Below are 22,018 nucleotides of genomic sequence, written 5' to 3' on the forward strand. Positions count from 1 at the left end.
TTTATCATTATTTGAACAAACAAGAAGCTTCCAATAGATGTGCACACATGAAAGGAATAAATCAATATACGATCCCACATAACACACAAAAATCGAGCTGTAGAATTTGGAATAATATGAGTTGCCAAGTTGAGCTTTCAAAGTAAAAAAGAGGTGTAAACAGCTTAGATTAATTTTTAACCTGAGTATCCGAAACTTTAGAATCATTTTTCGTACAGCTAATTGTACTTGATGGTTTTTTTTTATTCATTTATTTTGCAATTGGAAGTGCAGCTCCTTATACCCCAAATCTTCTTTTTAATTAAATATGGGCTACAAATAAATAGATTTGAAGCCCAATTACTCGAATTTTAGTACGTGTCGGTAGTAGAACTCAATTCAAACATGATCTCTCTCAATTCTCTTAAAAAAAAATACACCGACATTTTTCTTAAATTTTTGGTGTGAACATACCAAAAAAGGGGTTAAAAAATAAAAAAAATGTGCGAATTCACATAAAAAAAAAAAAGAAGAAACTTTTTTAAAAATAAATAATAAATTAGTACGATACTGATAAGTATTGCTCTTAAAGGTGGTAAGTGTTGGTGAAATGGGATGTTAAGCTGAACAAAGAAGAACTGTTCAGCTGACGGCTATTAATATTAATTCAACTTTGAATTTGCTAGCAGCGAAACATAAAGCCCTCCATCGAGCTGGAACGAGATATTTCATTATTAGGAGAACAATAAATAAAGACCAAAGGACCAAACTAAATATCCCATATTTGATATGTTTGGTTGAGTTATCGAAGAAATAATTTTTACAATACATGTGCATACTCAATAAGGTGGCGAACCAAAGGGGGTCAGTTGAGGGCAGCAGCTTTCCGACAGGAAGCGGCGGCGAGGCTCAGGATCAACAAGATGACCAGAGTTACGGGCAAGAGAATATTATAGAATCACAATCGGGTCATTTTCAAAGAGCTACTAGTAATCAAATAACGGAGTCCCCATCAACAGCCGCTGCTTCTTTGATGGGTTACGGCCATGCCAGAGAGATGTCAGCTATGGTTTCGGCTCTTACAAGAGTTGTTTCCGGTCAAAGAGCTGCTACTGATGTGGGATATTCGGCTACTGGCTTCGGTCTTGCTTCGGCTTCGGCTTCAGTTTCTGCTTCTCCAGCTTCTGCTTCTGGCCTTTGGATTGGACATAAGAGAGGGCGAGAAGAAGCAGAAGCTGCTCAATTAGCTGGTTCTTTGCCAAGGCTTTATCGAGGGTTTGGTGATTTCAGAGACTCTTCTTCTTCTTCATCAGCTGGTGCAATAATAACTCGTAATTTTTTTTTTAAATCAAATTAACATCATTTATCTTCTTCATTTTTTAATTAAAAATTCACCATTAAATTCATTCTTCTGACTACAAATTTATTAAAGTATAATCAACAAACAACAAATTTTCTCAAAAATTTTTAAAAATTCTGGATTGTCTCCATGCTTGTTATTCTTCGTCATCTAATTTTCTTGATGAACTATTCCTCAAAATATCTTTTTTTAAAATATCTTCTTTTTTTTTCTTGGCCCTTTCAAATACGACTAAAAATTAACATATGCTATCTAATATTGCATGTATTTCATTTAAGTCATCCTCCTCATATTTTCATTTTTCTTTTTCGTTAAAAACTTTGAGTTATTTGTAATATTTATAGGATAATTATGAATAGTGAATAATTAATTCTTTATTACTCTTTTTTTTTTTTAATTATTGTTGCTTGGCTTCAAAGCAATAATAATTTCATACAACTTCATCTAAAGAACTCTTCTCATCATGTTAAATGTAACAGAAGAGCCAACGAGCAGTATTGCAGCGCCGGCAACGACAGCCACGACAACAACGACGGCGACAATCCCAACAACCCCATCATCGGAAAGCAGCAGCAGCGGCGTATCATATGAAGAAACTAGCGGCGGCGAGCGGAGAAGAAGATATAGAGGAGTAAGGCAGAGGCCGTGGGGCAAATGGGCAGCTGAGATTCGAGATCCGCATAAAGCTGCGAGAGTTTGGCTTGGCACATTCGATACTGCTGAGGCAGCAGCAAGAGCTTATGATGAAGCCGCTTTGAGGTTCAGAGGCAACAGAGCCAAACTCAATTTCCCTGAAAATGTGAGGATTGTTCCGCCACTACAACCACAACCACAGCCACAACCGCAGCCTCAACAACATCAACAAGTGTTACAGAATATTCCCACTCGACAAACACCAAATTTTGCAACAGTAGCAACAAATTTTCATCAGCAGCAGCAGCAGCGGCAGCTACAAACAGCAACGATGCCCCCATTTTTTATGTCACAAGGGTACCAAGATTACTTTGATTATTCACAGTTGCTGCAGAATCAACCCACAAGCTTGCTTGAGCAAATGCTTCAACCTCAAACACAAACTCATCAGATTGCTTCAATGCAGCCACCGTTGTTATCATCTTCTCTATCATCTTATTCGTTTGGGCCTTCTTCTTCTTCTGCTTCTTCTGTCTCATCCTCCTCTGCTTCATTTCCCCTGCTTTTCGGTGACCAGCAGCCTGGATTTTTCCGTCCGCCGCAAAATCAATCTCAGTCTAGTGGTTCAGATTTTCCTGCTCCTCCGCCACCGTGGTCACATTCTGGTCATTATCCTCCCTCTTCAGGTTGATTATAAACTTAATTAATTAATTTGAATCCATATATTTTTGAGAAAAAAAAAGTAGGACAATTTTTTCTTTAATTTTTTTGTAGTTATTTTTTGTGTTTAATTTTTCACTGTTGCATGAAGTTTTTGGGTTCTACGATTGTCGTTTGTTATTATTAATATTAATTTTGTAGAGATAAAAATGAAAAATGAAAAATGCAAGAATTTTGGATATAAAGTTTGATGAAAGGAGGAAATTACGAAGAGAGATTTAGGAATTTTAGGCATGCTTATTGCTTAGTTCTTAAGATTTGATGTTTACATATTCTCGATTCTTGTGTATGTCATCAAACGAAAGTTATAGAAACCGAACCAAACCAACTTTTTTCAATCTGTCTGCCATTTGCTTTACAGCCAAAGATTCACTAATTAAATAATTAATGCACGTACTTTGTTTTGTTTAATTAATTATACTCTGATTATGATTATCTTCTACCCATGTGAGTTTTTTTTTTTAATATTCTCTTAATTGTCATTATATTAAGTGTTGTTAAATTATATTAATTTTTTTTATCTCTTTCGAAACGTGGGTGAAGTAAATATTAGAGAAAATTAAAAATTGATCAGTACTGTAGAAAATTTAATATAAAATTAAAATCAATAATTATCTACTTATAAATATATCTGTATTAGTGATCTCATATAATATGAGTTGTAATTTAAGTAATTGTCTCATGTAATTAAAAAAAAATTTATATTAATATAAATTTTTTTTTGTATACTTGTCAAATAATTAGAAGTCATAATAAACTATTTTAGATTAATGTAATTTAACGGCTGCTTAGAGTATTTGACCTTTGTGACCTGTAACGTAAAATTTGTAGCATATACTAAAATACTTAAAATCTAGATTGTTACGTGTTCTTTAACTTATTCATGATCCATTAAGAAATGCATGATAAGATTTTGATTTTTTTTTTTTTGCGTATTTAATTAAAATATCATAACCCATCTTAGAATGTATTATAAAATAGTACATAGCGATTGTGTGTGTCTGTGGTTGCAAAGTCTATACTAGTCACATCATGAGTTTTGGATATTACCAGAAACCAACCAAATCCAAGGGGTTGCATCTAAGAAAGAACTTCTTCTTGTTTAAAGTCGAATGTCAAATTTATTTTTATTTTTTATAATATATATATATATATATTTCAAATTGAACCTAAGTACCTAACTATGGGTTATTAGTCAATTAATTAGACGAAGTAGTGACCTAATAATTCGAGATTTAATGAAGTTTCCCAAACGTATTGTTTGGTTACAAGGTGGTATTTCGACTTTTTTTGTATAAGTTGATATGCATATTAAAATAAAATACAAAACTTCTCAAAATATATACACGAGGTGAAATAACAAAAATTATTATTATTATTATTATGGAGTCTGGTGTCAACAATAGATCACTAATTGTTATATTAGTTGGCTCAGCTCAGTTGATTGTAAATGTAGTCACAGAAATCTGAGCGATAAATTAATATTAGGAATCGAGTGTTGGGTTCACTTTATTTGTAATGATCATTATCGATTATTCATTTGATGTAAAACGACGTTGTCTTTTTCTCAAACAAATCGCTGTTAGAAGGGGGGGGGCGCATATTTGCTGTTAGGAATAGTCCGAGGATTATTCTCTCGATTCTAAGATTTATAAAGCTATCAATACATCCGCGCCGAACAACCAGGATTGTCTTTCTTTTGTTCTATCGAACATTTGTCGGTCGTGTTTTGTTACTTTCATTCCAAAAACATGTTTTTCATTCTCTAACACCAAACAACGTGCAAAACAACGGGCAAAATAATATAATAAAATTATACCGAGGGATTGTCAATTTCTCCACTGCTAAAATTAATACGTATCGTTTATCTCTATGTAATTTTTATAATAGTAGCATAATTTTATTATATTATTTTTGTTTTTAACTACATTTTTATTTAATTTTTTATAAATTAAATAAATTATACTAATAGAAATTAACACAAAAAATTTAAGTAATTAAATTAATAATAAAATAAGGAAATCGAATATTTCTCTTATATTTTTGTTATTTTTTAAGTATTTTTCTTATAATAAATAGATATTTTATATTTTTAAAATAAATTATCAAGCAAATGACTCATTTTCTCTTCTTTTTCTTTAAGGTTTTAGTATTAAGAGAAGTTTTTACTATTATGAAAATTGTAAAAAAATAAATAATATATATTAATTTTAGTAAAAGAGAAATGGCAATCCCACATGTTGCATCTTAAAAATATACAGTCTTTCTTCCCATCGTTGTCGATTTCCTCAACTTTGAATAGAACCCTTGCCAATTCAAAATAAAATAATAATAGAGGAAGAAAGATCAACAAAATTAAAATAATATTTGATGGTCATCAACGTGATCCAAAGTGGGTTAAGGATTTCGCCCTTAGCGCACCAACCCCATTTTTTTTAATTTCTCCAAGATCAAGAGTAGTAGTAGGAGTAGCTCATTCAAAATATTTAAATTGACTATCTTTTTTTTATTCAAATACACTTTCTAGTTTTTGTACGGTAAGGATTACTTGAGCATCGTGTTTACGTCTTCACCAGTCATCACCCATGGATTACACGGGTCTGTCACTTTCTTCTTCCCTCTAGAATGACGTTAGTAACTCTAGGTCCCTCATCCTTTTATCATTTTTCTGAGGAAAAAAGTATTTTTTCATCCTATCAATTTGATCCACGACCTCAAATTTTGTGATCAAAGTGCCCTCAATTGGGAGGTTTTACTTCACGGTCTTAAACATGGGAAATGATTCACGCTAGAAACAAATGTATACAAATACAACTTTGGTCATTAATACTTATAATTATCTTTAAAAAATAAAATTAATTTTAAGCTTATCACTTAATCAAAAAGTATATAATATTTATGAGGATATGTTATCAAACTCATTCTTCCAAATCCACTCATACAGATGAGACGAAAATTAAGTTGTTATCATGCCAATAAAAATATATTTTTTACTTTAATAAACTATACTTTTTTAATTCACTAGAACCTTATATATATATATATACGCGTGCTTGTGTAAAAATAATATTGTATTGTATTATATTATATTGAGTTTTGGTAAAAATTAATAAAATGTGTTATCAAACTTTAAATTCAAATCCATTTGAGTTTTAATATTAACAAAAGTTATCATTTAAAGTTTATTTAATAATATTTCATGAGATGAAAATAGGAGATTTGGTTAAAAATGGACAAACTATAGTATAATTTGCTGAAATGCAAAACTCTTAGGGGGTCCATATTTTACTATCCCGTCGTCTCTTCACCCCCCACTAACTTTATGTTGCACATGGAAGCACACGTGACATAGGGAAAGGATCAGGTCAAAAAATCTACGTGGGAGCCAGAACCGACACGTGGCTAATGAACGCGTGTTAGATGACGCAAACGGAAGCGGGGATGCGTTGAAGAGTGGGGATATTAACTCAAATAAGTAGATGTGTACAGCTTGGTGACCGTCTGTTGGGTGACCCAACGTTTAGGACACGTGCTGAAATATTTGCCGGCCAAGAAAAGAAGTTGGGGTACAAAAAGTATATTAATGGTGTCTCAGTGGATAGGGCAATTGGTTGTTTGCCTACCGTTTCGGGTAAAGGGAAAGATATGCTGGTTCATTGTTTCTTTCTTTCTTTTCATTTTTGGTATAATTTTCTTTTTCTTTTCTTTTTTTCTGGATAAGGGTAGAGACAAAGTTAAAAGAAAGAATAAAAAATAATTTGGGGAGATGTACAGCGTGACAAGTGAGCATTAAATCACCATGAAGGTTAAACTTTGCAGCCATGATTGTGGCGGGGGTTCCATTTAGGGACGAGATGAATTATACGGCTGAGTTGTGGACGCAACAAAAACAATAATTAGGTAGTTTGATGAATTGTGATAATCTTATTAAAATATCTAATTATAAAACTAGTTCAATTTTATCACATAAATGAGGATATTAGCTACTTTTGAAATCGTTGAGAGTTTAAGAGAGATTTTTATCCTATGTTATCCGTTTGGTTCAATTATATACACAAATTTATCCTCTCCTGATTACTAATAAATTTGTTCAATATATGAATCCTCGTTTAATAAGTATCATTGGTTATATGACTAGTTTGATTAGTTGTGACTTTTTTATGTTACCACTTATGATTCATAAACATAAATTAACTCATTAGTCGTTTCAAGAGGCATCTTCTAGTAAAAAGGTGGATGTTATAACCATCATCTAGCTGCCGCGAGTCCACAAATTAAAAGGAGAAAATCAATATACGAATAAAATATGATGCAAAAAAGAATTTAAATTCTCTCCAACAAATTAATTTGAAGTAAACATGCCATATACATGCCTTTTCAATTTGTAATTGTTGCATATTTTTTTTGTTTTTTGGAGATACTGTACGAGAACTTTTGAAATCGTATTTAGCTAAAACATCTGGAAAGCATTTCTCGATATAAGTATATCCAAAGTAGGTTAATTGTATGGTGGTTTTGCAAATCGTATTATTTTTAAAATTTTGGTGGCCATCGAAACCGTTCTTTTAATGGCAAAGACACAAGATTTTGTGACGCGCCAAGCCCTGGATTCTTTCCGTGGCCATAAATTGAAGTTGTTGGTTCATGTCCAAAGTTCACAGGACATGCATGGAATACAAAACCCAAATGAAAAACAAAAAGCAAAGTCTCAGATCACAAGGGTAATCTAATGTTTTCTACTATTTTGAGTAAATGAAAGTGACAAAAACCCAACAAATCAAGCTCAAATTTTTCTGGAAGCAAAACGACAGAAGATTAAGATTTAAGAATAATGGAAATCAAATTCCATAAATGAAGAAGTAAAGGGTATGTTGAATAAAAAATGGAAATGACTCAAGCCAAACTATCTTCATTTAATGCTGATTGATTGAGATTGATTGCTAACATCGAAAATGAAATGGTCCAAACATTGTGCTTAATCTCTGCCTTGTAAATGTATACGGTTCAAATGAATGGACCCAAATCTAACTGGGGCATTTGGCATAGTAGCAAAGTCAAATTATGTGAGAGCAAAGTCATAAGAAGCAGAAAAAAGTACCAAACTTTCATTTGTTTATTGTTGTTGAGATTGATGGACGGCCTAATTTGTTTACATAGTATCTAATGATCAAACTTGAGTTATGTATTGTCATGCCGATAATGGTAGATTATAGGTTCATTTTAATTTCAAATTTAATTGTAAATACCAGTGTCATATGTGTGATTGACAAGATATTATCAATTTGACATTCAATTATTTTTATGCTAGTATTGTTAAGATTCATATTATCATGTAACTAATTTTTTGTTAATCTCTATGGTACTAGTAAGATCATAAATCTAATAACATATGTGAAAAAAAATGCTTTAACAAAACTTATTGATATATCTTATTGCATAATTTTGTATTTGAGTAGTTTTTTTAAATAAAAAATGGGATGGCATAATTAGAATATGAATTAGACATAAAATCAAGGAAATTTAGATCATAGTCGAATAAATTAACTCTAAAACCTTGTATGAGCTATGAGGAACCTCGCAACATTTTGAAAGTTTAATGTAAAAGTATCGACCATCCATATGACTTCAAAAAATTTAAGGATTTAAACAATTAAAATTGAGAAGAAATCCACTGCCTTCTAAAGGCCCCCACAACAGTTTGATGCTTGATTGTAGTATAAAAAACTGTTGCAAAAAATTTTGGGCATGTCGTCTAGGATTGAAGGTGATGCGACTTTTTTTTTTTTTTTGAATTACATGAGACTAATGCTCAGATTACAACTCATATTATATGAGATTTACAACTAATATTTACAATCAGACAATTACTGGGCCTAATTTATATTAATTCTTTATATTAATTCTTATGTAGTACTGCCTAGATTTTTACCCTCTCTAATATTCGAGGGGTGTCTACTCCACTCACATTTCGAAAAGGGAGTAGACTACCTTTAGTTAATGATTAAGGAAGGAAATAAACCCTTACATGCATTGCGGGGGCTCGAACCGTTGCGCTCACAATTGTGAGTGTAAGGTTCCGGCCACTGGGCTAAGGCCCAGTTGGTTGAAGGTGATGTGACTTTTAATTACGTTAGATAAACTATTAAATCTAAATATTTATTGAGTGCTGCTATGTGTCGAGAAAGTTCAGAGAAATGATAACATATACTACCATTTTACTTCCTCCCTCTCTCTTGGTTTTAATAATTAAAAAAAATAAAAAAATAAGAAGAAATCCAAAAAGCAGCACATGCTTTCCACAAACAAGGCCTCCTCTGTCACCAAACATATCCAAAAAATTCTAAATTAAACATAATTATCATTATCATCTAACTAGTAAATCACTTCGAGAAGTATTAGAGATTGTTATCATTTGATCTTTAAATCAGTAAAACTTAAGAAAACGCATGTACATTTCTATTTCACCGAGAGCAATGGCTGACATCTATTATTACTAATACAACAGAAATTGATATTCAAAATGAAAATTCTATTTTTATAATCAAACAATTACCACCAAACAACAGAAAATGAAACCCATCTGGCTAAACACACAATGATTACAAAAACATGAAAACAAGCATTTGGGGAATTCACAAAATTAATCAAAGAATGCACAAAGCACAAAAAATTATCATTTTCTTCAATCACTAACCATAGCAACAACAAAAATCTCCTCACGCTTGGGGTTTTCCTTGGCTGTGGACTCCACAACCTCAGTAGTGGGTTTGGCTTCGACTTCGAGAGCAGCTTTAGGTTTTGCTTCCAAATCTAAAATAGGCGGCGCTTTCATTTAGGAGAATTTGTGTGTGAGTGAAAATGTGGGCCTTGTGTAGAGTTTTGGTGAAAAAAGAGCAGAGCTTCGATTTTGAAAGAAAAAGATGAGGATGATGATTATGATTGTAGCTGAGCGAGGATAACATAAGACCATATGCTACTTTTTTATTTCTTCTTATTTTTATTATTTTTTATTATCTTTTTAATTTTTTAATTGCTAAGACGAAGAGAGATGGAAGCAAAACGACAGTATGTGCTGCCGTTTCTCTCATCTTTCTCTCAGTATTCTCAACACTTAACGTTTTTCATATTTATTTTAATGAATACGAGTCCAACAACAGATAAATAAAAGACCCTTATGTGAAAGATAGATTAAGACAATAGCTCTTAAATAGCTCGAGGGAGAGTCGGAAGAGATGCTAAAACTTAAAATTGAATAACAACATACGAGTAAATTGACTGTGATAAGATTCCAGGCCTTGAGATACAATAATAACGGGAAAATGTTACGTCCACTATTTTACATTGACTTTCGCATGCTTCTTTTCCCCCTTAATTCTTACGTTTTTAATCAGGTGTCTACCATCAGCACGCTGCCTTTGTTAATTTTGTTGCAAGCACAATATGAAACTCTATGGCCACTTGGGGTTGTATTTACTTCAAAAGTGATCAATGTCAAAATCAGGATTCTGGTTCACGAGGGGCTAGAAGCCTAGAATGAAGAAATACCGTGCTGCATAATAATTACATTATCTTAATAATATAAACAAGGCGCATGTCTAAAAGAATTCTACGGTTTAAAATGCACAAATATTCCTTCGTCATGAAAGCTTTTAGGTTTCTCTCTTCCCCTAGTCATTTGTAATGCATTAAGTTATTAGGACAAGTCTTAACTATAAATTTCTGAAACTTAAATGTGATTTGCTGCTCAAAATCAAACTAAATCTTATAATTAAACATGAGTACTCTAGTAAATTCACATGATCAACATACCATATGCTTGGACTAATAACTCAAATTTTTTGAGAAGAATTTTTTAAAGAAACAAATAAACTGCGAAATAAAACCTATTAAAATTTTGTTTAGAGATATTCTGAGGATAATCATTTTACTAGGGATAAATTTAAATTAACCCATAAAATGATCGGCATGCTACTGAGACTCTGAGACAAAGATGGTTACAATATCAAAGGATAATTAACTTTTATTATTATTTATTATTAATATATTATTCATCAATCATGTCAAGAAAACGAATTCAGCCACTAAGCTGCTTCGTAATACGATATCCAATGATACCGTACAAATCAAGATAATAAACTCTAATCTTAATCGATGGGACATCAAGCCGAGTAGAATTCAATGAATCTCCACAGTACCAGGATCCGAGGTAACCAAGCAGAGCATCGTAAGTCGCCGCGGTTATATCAGAATCTAGCTCCATTATTGTACTATTAAATAATGCAACTGTACGAGCATAGCTGGATATGCAATTCTTTAGTGTTGGCATTAAACTTGGAGCTGTTCTTTTGCTCTTTGTCATTAATTCAAAATAATCTTTGCTGTTTGTTGTGTTAGCTATTGCTGTCTCTAGAACGATTCTTGCCAGAGATTTTAAATCCGATGCTGCTGAAGTTCTTGGGTTAAGTTGAAGAGCTGAAACACAGTCTGCATAATTTTCGGTTTGTTTGCAAACACCATCAACTAAAGTTGGTGGAGAATTTGGAGCTATGGAATTTGTTGAGGAACAAGTATGAACAATAACTAGGAAGAAAGCAATGGCTGCTGCTACTTGTTTCATTATGAAAATTTTGTTAAGGATGTTCAGTGGTGTAGTACTTCTAAGTAGGTTTCACATATATATAAATGAACTAGGGTTTGTTACGGATGAATTAATTATTATTGAACAAGGCACATGATTTGAATGTATACCAAATTTTAAGAAGAATTGTAGGGTTTAAATTGCACCACTAATTATGAAAGCTTTCAAAATCTTTTGTAACCCATGTGATTGTTCGTAAAAATATAATTTACAGTGATTGGCTTTAATTGCTTTAATCAAACTGGCTAAGTTAATTTTTGGTAAAACTTCAATTTCTCGAAAATAGTCTTTGCTAGCTTGCTGCTTAGTTACATTGTACAAATTAATAACTAAACGCCGAGCTAGCAACGATTTCAATTTGGAGATGGATCGATCTGAGATGTTGTAACTTTTATCTGCATTGGTTGTGAATAAATAAATCACTGTATGTGGGACTGAGAAAATTTCGAATATATATATATATATATATATAGTTTATATATATCGTCGTATTTTGGTGCTTTTTCCGTTGCAACTGGAAACCAATGAAGGATTAAATTAAATTATTTAAGTGTCCTGAAAGAAGATCAAATTTGGATCTTCAATAGAAGAATATCTTAATCTATTTTAAAAATATTACATTAATTCCATGTAAAAAGTGCTCTGAAAACTCTTAATGTCTGGTTAAGTGATTTTCCAACCACATATTTGACTGGCCACCTAATTTGAATTCTAGGGAGGTAGGGGGTTAAAATTAATTTGGACTTTGTTCATCCCTCTATCTTTAAAAAAAAGGAAAAATTTTTCTAAAAGGTTGCATAGTTTAAAAACAATAATGATAGGCTTACAAAATTGAGATACACCAATAATGTGACACAAATACGTCACTAGTTGTAGTTCAAAAAGCTACACCTGTTAAATTATATCCCGCATGAACTGAGAATAAATATATGGCTAAGGATATAAGCTTGAGTTCACTCTTATCTCATGAGTTAGCTTTTGTTCATGAGTAAGTCTAATGGCCTTCAATAATACTCAATATAAGACAAAATTGAAGCAATTTAATAAACACCAAAATCTATTGTAGATGAAGTGATTTTGCTAAAAGTGATTTTAAAGAAAAGTTAATAAATACCAAAATTAATTTTTAATTTTTTAAAATCACTTTTGAACTTTCCAAAAGCAATTGCAAACAGACCATAAGTTGAGTTGACGTGTCGCCTAATTATGTAATTAGCTAACCACATATCAAATTTATATCGAAAAGTAATATGGGAAAAAGTATTTGATTCAATAAATAAAATACGGTTTAAGGAACGAAACATATATGCTAACTTTTAAGACTTTTAATAACGGCCGGCGAGAACTCGAAGATAAAGAGAGAGTAATTTTCATCTAAAATTTGAACTTAGTGCCAACTCGACTTATATGAGTTGTGTCTTGAGTTTTGTTGATATTCATCCAACTCGACTTAAATGAGATTATAGTAACTCAATCAGATCGGGTAAGAGTCAAAAAATTTTCCGACCAAGTCCAATTGCAAACCGTGAAACCGTCAAGTATTGTTCAAAATTGAGAAGCAGATAATTAAAGTGTGGGAGTATTTTACAAACTATAGTCTTATAACGGTGAACCAAACTATATAATTTATCTAATACAGGGAAGACTCTGTCAAATTTTTAGTAAAATCTTTATTTATATGCACACACATATATAGTGGTGTTATAAGTTTATCGTTCTCACAAAAACAAATCATTTATTCTAGTTTTAATTCTTAAATAAAAAACTGATACGGCGTGATCAAACTAAAATGGCTCTCAACTGAACAAGAAGAAGAAACAAAGATCCTTACATAATTAAATAATTTTTATTATGCATTATTAATATTTGAACAAAACGTTAACGTATTCAGCCACCAAGCTGATTGATAATAACAAATGCAATAGTAGCGTAGGATTCCAGATAAATATTTCTCGCCCTAATGGTTTGAACATCAATCCGAGTGGTGGAATTATACTGATATGCACAGAACAAGGCTCCAGCATGAGCAGCTATTGCATCGTAACTCGCTGCCGTTATGTCCAAATCTATCTTCATTCTCGAAGAGCTGAATAATGCAGCTGCACGATCATAACCAAAGATACATTTCTTTAGGGCTGCCATTAGATCTGGTGCAGTCATGCTGCTCTTTGCCATTATTTCAAAATGTTCTTTGCTCTTTGTTGTGTTAGCGTGTGCTGTCTCTAGAACAATTCTTGCCAGAGATCTGAGGTCCGATGCTGTTCGGGTTCGTGGATCGGATTCCAGAGTTGAAACACAGTCTCCATAAGTAGTATCACTCTGTTTGCAAACATCATCAACTAATGAAGCTGATGGCCAATTGGAAGCTGTGGAATATGACTTTGTTGAGGAAGAAGAATGAACAAGCAATAATAATAAGAAAGCAATGACGGCTGCTGCTACTTGTTTCATGATGGTATGAATATTTTTTAATTTGTGGGAGGGTCACTGTAATTTAATCTGATAGTGGATTTCACATATTTTTTTAAATAAATAATTTAGATTTGTAATGCATGGATGAATTAATTGTCATTTGACAAGGCACATGCAATGAATATGCATCAAAGAGGAATCCGTGGTAAAATATTTGTTGGATATTCTTTTAAAATTCCACACAATTAAGGTGATTGAAACCATTGGTTATGAAAGCTTTTAATTTTTTCAGCAGGCCATGTGATTATACTTTTAATGCATCAAATTCAGAAATGTCGTAAAAAATTGAATGATTCTAAAATTTTACGGTGGTAAATTGCCTTGCGACAAGCCGTAAATCAAATTCTCTTGTAAAAACGAGTGTTCTAACTAATTTACATTGTGAAGATATTTACTCTTGCACCGAAACTTGAATGATTCTAAAATTTACTAGTGTTGTATATATATTTAGTAGCGAAACAAGGTAGCTTTTAATTTACAATTTTCGTAGAATTAGTGTAGGCACAACTCTATTAAGTAATACTTCTTTAACCTATTATGAAGGCGTGTTTCAGATTGGTTTTGCGTAGTTTCAAAAGTGATTTTGAAAAGTAGAGAAGACATAACTATTAGAATCTAATTTTGAGAATCAATTTTATACTTAATATAATTTTATATAAAAAATCTAAAAAAATATTCTTAATAATTAGGAAATAAAATCATTAAATTTAAAGAGATAATTATTATTTTCAATTATATTGAGATTACAAAAAAAAATTAAACTAAAAATGTTTATTTTAGTAATCAATTATTTTATATAAACAATAAAAAAATATTTTATATACATGTTTATAAATATATAAATAAAATTTATTCAACATTGTCTAATTTAGTCATTTGTATTTTTACAGCTGTTTAATAATAAGATCAACCAAATATATACGACTACTTTTAAAATCTACAACACTTTTAAAAATAAATTTTACCAAACATTAAATTAATTTTCTTCAAAACTGATTATTTATACAATACTGCTAACAATATCAACTAGGGATAATGTAAACATTTACAAGATAGTTGAGGCTCGCATATGAATTTGAATGTGTAGTGTAAACTCATATATCACATATAAACATGTCTATAGGTATCAAATAGAGACAATCTAAATATTTACAAGATAACTGAGCCTCGCATATCAATGTGTGTGTGTGTGTGTGTGTGGTGTTGTTAGGAAATTGAACTTCCTCCCAAGATCACTCCAAGCAATTTATCAAGCAACAAATTAATAAGAAAATTAAATGGAGAATACACCAATCAAACAACACAAGATTTACGTGGAAAACTCCAAATCCGGACAAAAACCACGGCCGTTGTCACAAGACAACCAGAGAAAAATATTCACTATGTGGAAAATTATTACAACCACTCTCAGAAATAATTTTCTCTCACCCAAGCCCCAAATACATAATCCTGAGAAATACCCCTTAACAAAGCAAACTCATAATACCCATATTGAGGAGTCAAATGCTCCTTCAATATAACTACATGCTTAAGAATATTTCTTTTTCTCAATTTCTCACCAAAACTTAGATTCCTTCTCTGGGATTTTGGATGCCAAGCTCTCGAATGAGAGCTTCCTTTTATAGGCAAGATTTTGCCTAAAATCAAGCCAATTTTTCAACATTCAATAGCCACCATTTCAATAGTTTTGACCACTTCCAATTGCTTATCAAGCTTCTCGACTATCTCCAAATTGAATTCAAATGATATCTTCCAAATTGACTTTTCAACTCCTTTTTTTTTTTTAATCAATTTTCAACAGGTGTAACCCCGCACATCAATTCACACGGCAATTTTATTAGTTTGTACAAACTAAAAACTAAGGTGGCAGCAAATCAAGACGAGCTATAGAACAGAAGGACCATTTTATTTTTTAAACTAACAACATATGTAGGGAAGCCATAATTAAGCAATAAGAAATAATGTTTTTATCTATATTGCATACTATTAAGGACCATTCACTTGTTACATTTTGTCCCCTAATCATCAAGTTAGCTCCAATTAATCCTGATTCATGAATAAAATAAGAGTGAAGACCAAGCAGAATAATAAAGAAAATGTTACATAGATTATGATAGTAAGGACAATTTTTTTTTTTTTCAGTACCAGAGATCATCTAGTATCCGAAGACTACATTGAGCCCCGACTAATTTAGATTCTAGAGGGATAGGACCACTAGGGCGGCAAAGCTCTCCCAACAAGTATTTAACGCAGCTCCATTCTCAAGCTTTGAACCGAAAACCTTGGTTAAAATATAACAGCTTCATGCTAATTGATCTACGCCCTTATTGGTTTAAGAACCATTTTTATTATTATGCATCACACAGACACCATTTCAATTTTCAATCAAACAAATCAGCCATACCAAGAAGCTGAGCAGTAATAACAAATCCAATTTTACCAAACCATTTCTCATAATAACATCGAATTTAGTACTATTCAGCAAACTTTCGCAGGACATGGAAACTCAAAAGTACATTGTAATTCGCCGCCATCATATCTATGTCTAGCGCCAATCTCGAATCATTAAATAATGCAACTGAAGTAGAATAGATCGAATTACAATATTGTGGGGATGGTATTAAAGTTGGTGCAGTGCTGTTGCTCTTTGTAAATTTGTCAATATAAATCGCGGCTGTCTGTTGAATTAGCCCCTGCAATATCCAGCGCAATTCTTACTAGAGTTTTTAAATTCTGAAGCTGATGGAGCGGGGATCGAGCTTCAGAGCTGAAACACAATCCCCCATAATTTGGGATGAATATGCAAACACCATCAACTATTTTATTTGGTATTGAACTCAGAATAGTGGCATTGTCGGTGAAGGAGAATGGAAAAGTAAGAAGAAAGCAATGGCTGCTGCTACTTGTTTCATGATGGAATTATTTTTGTGGGATCGATCGAGTATATGTTGGTTGTAATTAATTTTGGATGTATCAGATATAGTTTTTATATATAAATAATTTGAGGTTCATTCAACAAGTCACATGATTTGAATTCATCAACTTAATGAAGAACTTATGCAAAAATAAGTGCTTGAAATTGTTTTAAATGATAAATTGTATACATGTAATTCTAATGAATCAAGTTATATTTTAAAATGCACCGTGCATTATGAAATATTTTAAATTTCTTGTACCCCATGTGTTTGTTATGGCTATCAAATTAGCTTTAAGATTCTAGGACTTGCAGTGACTGATTAAATCGTTTAAATCAAACTATCATTGTAAAAACAACAGTTCTAACCAATGCACATGCAAATAAAGAATAAAGATTTGTACTCTTGGACCAAGAACTCAACATTTATGAAAATCTTTCTTTTTAACAAATATCCTTTCGAATGTATATCAATTTTTTGAATTTATAGGTATGAATATTTGTAGTTTTGAACATGGCAACCTATAACTTTTGATGCTGAAAAATGATCTTAACAGCTAAAATTACTTTTTGAGAGATGACATGCAACATGAATCCTAACACAAACGCTAATCTAAACTCAACTCTTCTTATCTGTCAACCACAAATTATTATTAGAATACACCGAAGCGGATTGAGTCGTAGATCCTTCAATGCCTAACTAAGATATTTAATATATAAGGAAAGGAAAACGGATTGGTGTAAGTGAGAATAACCTAGAGTTCAAGAAATTTTCGGTGCTGTTGTTGAAGATCATGTAGAAAATAGAGTGGTCGATCTACACTACATGATATATATAAAACTTTTGTAATTTTAACAAACACTTGGTGCTGTTCGCCTTAGTGATATTAGAAAAATCGGACCGCTAGGCGCTAACAGTAACAATCCACACGGCATGGACTAAGTGTGCTAATAATTAAACTAATATCACACTACGCTTGTTGCGAAATGTTGCACACAAATTTATAACAACAAAATTCACGACAAATGTACGTGCATGATCTACAAACTTACATCGATTATATGAAGATTCTGAAATTATACAATCTTTGTATTTCCGTTTTATTGGATCACTCTACTTATCACTTGTTACAATTAGACCCCTAGTTATTAAGTCTTGCCTACAGTGTCTAATCCTGGATTAAACAAGAGTGAAAAGGCGAGAAAAAGAAAAAAGAAAAAAGAAAATGATATAATATTAGAAGAAAATTTTTATTCTTCATGATCAACAAAAGAATTTATCCATCAGGATTCAAGCATGTCAGTAATAACATATCCAATATTACTGAACAAATTCACATAATAATTTCTAGCCCTAACCGAAGGAACATCCAGCCTAGTAGAATTCAGTGAAGTTTCACAAGAAACGGCGCTGTCACCGGCAGCTTTTGCATCGTAATTTGCCGACATAACATCTTCATCAAGCTCCACTTTTGCACTGTCAAATGATACAACTGCACTTTCATAATCGGAAACACATTGCTTTAAGGCTGGTACCAAACTTGTTGCTGTGCTACTGTCCTTAGCCATTTTGGCAATATAATCTTTGCCGTTTGTTGTGTTAGTTACTGCTATCGCAAAAGCAATTTTTGCCAGAGCCTTTAAGTCTGATGCTGACGGAGTTTGGGGGTCGCTTTCGAGAGCTGAAACGCAGTCAGAATAATTTAGGGCATTTTTGCAAACACTCTCAACCAAAGTTGATGGAGAATTCTTCAGAATCCTGGCATCTGTTTGTGAAGGAGAATGAATGATTAAGAACAAAGCAATGGCTGCTGCCGCTACGTGTTTCATAGCGAGTGTTCTGTGAGAATTCATTGCTGGTAATCTAATTTGAAACTAGGGTTTCTTTGGTTCTGGAGTTAATTTATAAGATTGAATGATCATTAATGAGGAGGATTTTTGCCGATGATTTTGAAATTTTAGGATGATTTCTCGGTGATTTGATTTGAATATATGTTGAATTTAAGAAGAATTTATGCTGTTGGAAAATCTTTTAAAATTCTATTTAATTAATGTGATTGATATTATTTGATATGTACCAACTTTTAAGTAGAATTACTGTTTAAAGGACTATAAATGATTTGGAGACGATTTAGGGTTTGTTTGGAGTTTCTGTACTCGTCAAGTACTGTACAAGTAAAAAAAAAAGTAATCTTTTAAATAAAAATTAAGAATTTATAAAACACACTAACTGTGATCACCATTAATTGCAAAGATGCAAAAAGGCAACAATGAAGGTTCGCTGCTGCGTGCTCTTTCGTTTGAATACGGGTTAGGAATTTTTATTTGGTTTGGAGGGCAGTCTTAAATACTATCCCAAGATACCATATTAATTAAGATTTGAAATGTGATTTTCTACCTAAAAATAAAGATTTACCATGATTTGGACAGATTCTTGATTGTATTGTAAAAAACAAAAATTGTATATAAAAGACCATCGTTATTGAGCGTAAACAAAATTTCAACCGAACGAATTCAGCCATCAAGCATATCCGTAATAGAATATCCAATATCACTGAACAAACTTATATAATAATTTCTAAGCCTAATGGATGGAATATTCCACTTAGTAATATTCAACCAAGTTTCACAGAAGACAGCCCCGTCGCTGGCAGCTTTTGCATCATAATTTGCTTTGGTCACATCTTGATACAGCTCCATTCTTGCACAATCAAATGACGCCATTGCTGCATGCCAATAGCCCCATGCACCATTCTTTAGTGCTGGTCTTAAACTCGGAGCAGTCCTTTTGTTTTTGGCCATTTTTTTCAACATAAGCTTTGCTGTCTGTTTGTGATTGCTACAGCTATCTCTAGAGCAATTCTTGCCACAGTTTTCAGCAGGTCTGATGTTGATGGAGTTCAGGGATCGCGACCCAGAGCTGAAACAGTCTACATAATTTTGGGTTTGTTTGCAAACACAGTCAACTAAGTTTGATGCTGATGATTTCAAAACTGTGCCATTTGTTGATGAAAGATAATGAAGAAGTAAGAAGAAAGAAATGGCTGCTGCTAGTTGCTTCATGACAATATCGCTGAAGGAATCCATTGCTAGTAATTTAAAATAAGGGTTTTTCTTTTTGTAAAGGTTGTAAGATTGGATGATCATTAATTTATGAGGATGATTTGTAGCTAATCTTTTGCCATTTTTGGGTGTCTTTGAAAAGGGACTTCAATGTCATCCAATATCATGACCCTATAATGTACCCAACTAAGTCATTAAAACTTCATAAAATTATTATTGAATTTAAACCTAAATTTATAGGTTCTAAAAGTAGTGTATTATTGGACCAATCAATCGAATTTAAATTTTATAATATGCAACATTCAAAATATTGGAGGACTCACATAAGAAAATAAAATAAATACAAATGAGTAAAATAATAGGTCGTTTTCAATGAGTATATAATCCTAATTAATTTAACTCTTGCAGTGAACGAGGTCTATGTATATCGTTGGGCTATTCGGCATTAGCTTAAACAAATCAAGCAGCAAATCTGGAGGTCAATTCACATTAAAAGTAATCAAATCACATGAAAAAGGTAGATAATCAGACTAAAGTTGGCAGTCAAATTGGAATGAAGTAAGCAATTAATTATCAGAGTAAGGCTCTGTTTGGCAGTAAATCAGAATTAGTTTTATATAGCAGATTTCTCAATTTAATTTTTCTCTTTGTATGGCTTGATTTTCTTTCTTTCTTTCTTTCTTTTTTTTTATGTATGCGTACACTAATCATACACAATAGTGAATAAAAAAATTAGAAAAAAAAAATCCTACTGTATTATCTTTTTAGGGACAACAAATGTGATGTGTGTACCTCAAAGGATTTGACATCGGAAATGTTAAACTTAATTATCAAATTAACACATTAACGATCAATTTTAAAACATCGAGTATCATTTAACACGTAATTAGCAAATAGTGCAACATATGCGAAATTCAGTGAAATACGGAAGTCCTAAAAAGATAAAAGAACAAGAGAGATAACTCCAACAAACAATTGGACTATCAAATATAAAATGTAGAGAGTTGGTAAAATATTATGACTGTCAAGTGAAAATTGGTGTTTATCATTGCGCTTTCAAAATTAATAAAAAGAGTAATAATTTTTTTATACAAATTAACTCATCAAATTAGGTAATTAAAACTGTCTAGAATTTACCTTCTTTTGCTATTAGTAGATACGTCATGTCAACAACGATAGCTAAGTTGGATCAATTTAAAATCATCAGCAACACATAAAAAGGTTAGTTTGCCATTTTTTTTTTTTGTTGTAAACCATCCGGTGTGCCGCGACCGCATTGGGCCTCGATTAATCCGGATTCGGAGTGTAGTCATAATTAAGACTCTTTACCCCTCCTAAATGGTGTGTTTAGTAAAAATCGAACTCGAGAATTCTTATCACAAACTCAGTCTGCACTGCCAACTAAGCCATAACCATTTAGTAGGTTAATTTGCCATTTTAGGTACCCATGAAAAGGAAAACTATCATCATCATTCATTAATAACAACAGATCCTCATTAATGATCATTTTCAGCCCTATAAATTAGCTTTATATCTAAATTAACAAGGAAAAAAAAACTATACCCCCCCAACTTTGATTTCAATTTATTACAGATGGACTCCCATGGCAACATTGTCATCATGAAACAAGTAGCAGCAGCCATTGCTTTGTTCTTAGTTGTGCACTCTCCTTCACCAACAAATGCCATGATTCTGGATTCTCCATCAAAATTAGTAGATGGTGTTTGCAAAAAAACCCTAAATTATGCAGACTGTGTCTCAGCTATCGGATCCGCATCAGCGTCGGATTTAAAAACACTGGCAAGAGTTTCTCTGGAGAGAGCAGTTTCTAACACAACAAACAGCAAAGATTATATTGACAAATTGGCAAAGGACAAAAGCACAGCACCAGCACTAATACGAGCCCTAAAGGAATGTGTTTCGGATTATGAAAGTTCGGCTGCATCATTTAAAAGCGCAAAAATGGAGATAGATGAAGATATTTCATCGGCAAATTATGATGCCAAAGTTGCCGGCGACGGGGCCGACTCGTGTGATACTTCGCTGAAAGCTACTAAAAAGGATGTTCCATCGGTTAAGGCAAGAAATTACTATGTCAAGTTGTATAGTAATATTGGATTTGTTATCACTGAGCAGCTTGGTGGCTGATTTGTTTCGCTAAAATGGTGGTGTTGCAAACATATTAAATATATTCATAAATAAAGTTGTAAGCTCTTTTTAAAAAATAATAATAACAATA

The 22,018-nt window shown here is 32.2% G+C and overlaps 6 protein-coding genes across 8 annotated transcripts; 2 read left to right on the forward strand and 4 right to left on the reverse strand.

The window, feature by feature from the left end:
* Positions 1–583: 583 nt before the first annotated feature.
* Positions 584–3,030, forward strand: LOC102622241 (ethylene-responsive transcription factor ERF110). 3 transcript variants are annotated; one of them, XM_025096943.2, is made up of 2 exons: positions 584–1,295; positions 1,819–3,030. In XM_025096943.2, the coding sequence occupies exons 1-2, from the start codon at positions 809–811 to the stop codon at positions 2,661–2,663; spliced, it is 1,332 nt and encodes a 443-aa protein (XP_024952711.2). In that variant the 5' UTR covers positions 584–808; the 3' UTR covers positions 2,664–3,030. The 3 variants fall into 3 exon arrangements, with proteins under 3 accessions (XP_024952711.2, XP_024952712.2, XP_006473086.2); XM_025096944.2 differs by having other exon boundaries at positions 584–1,259; XM_006473023.4 differs by having other exon boundaries at positions 586–1,310.
* Positions 3,031–10,766: 7,736 nt separating this feature from the next.
* On the reverse strand, positions 10,767–11,309 carry LOC107176361 (uncharacterized). The gene has a single exon (XM_015528775.2). It carries the CDS (start codon positions 11,307–11,309, stop codon positions 10,767–10,769), a length of 543 nt encoding a protein of 180 aa, XP_015384261.2.
* A 1,908-nt stretch (positions 11,310–13,217) lies between these two features.
* Positions 13,218–13,781, reverse strand: LOC107176362 (uncharacterized). The gene has a single exon (XM_015528776.2). It carries the CDS (start codon positions 13,779–13,781, stop codon positions 13,218–13,220), a length of 564 nt encoding a protein of 187 aa, XP_015384262.2.
* A 4,219-nt stretch (positions 13,782–18,000) lies between these two features.
* Positions 18,001–18,570, reverse strand: LOC112497672 (cell wall / vacuolar inhibitor of fructosidase 2-like). Its single transcript, XM_025096671.2, has one exon. It carries the CDS (start codon positions 18,568–18,570, stop codon positions 18,001–18,003), a length of 570 nt encoding a protein of 189 aa, XP_024952439.2.
* Positions 18,571–19,230: 660 nt separating this feature from the next.
* On the reverse strand, positions 19,231–19,803 carry LOC127902449 (uncharacterized). The gene has a single exon (XM_052441361.1). It carries the CDS (start codon positions 19,801–19,803, stop codon positions 19,231–19,233), a length of 573 nt encoding a protein of 190 aa, XP_052297321.1.
* A 1,569-nt stretch (positions 19,804–21,372) lies between these two features.
* Positions 21,373–21,927, forward strand: LOC102623142 (uncharacterized). Its single transcript, XM_006473026.4, has one exon. The coding sequence runs from the start codon at positions 21,373–21,375 to the stop codon at positions 21,925–21,927; it is 555 nt and encodes a 184-aa protein (XP_006473089.2).
* Positions 21,928–22,018: the final 91 nt, after the last annotated feature.

This window comes from Citrus sinensis, chromosome 5, assembly GCF_022201045.2.
Source record: "Citrus sinensis cultivar Valencia sweet orange chromosome 5, DVS_A1.0, whole genome shotgun sequence".
In the NCBI taxonomy this organism is placed as follows: Eukaryota; Viridiplantae; Streptophyta; class Magnoliopsida; order Sapindales; family Rutaceae; genus Citrus; species Citrus sinensis.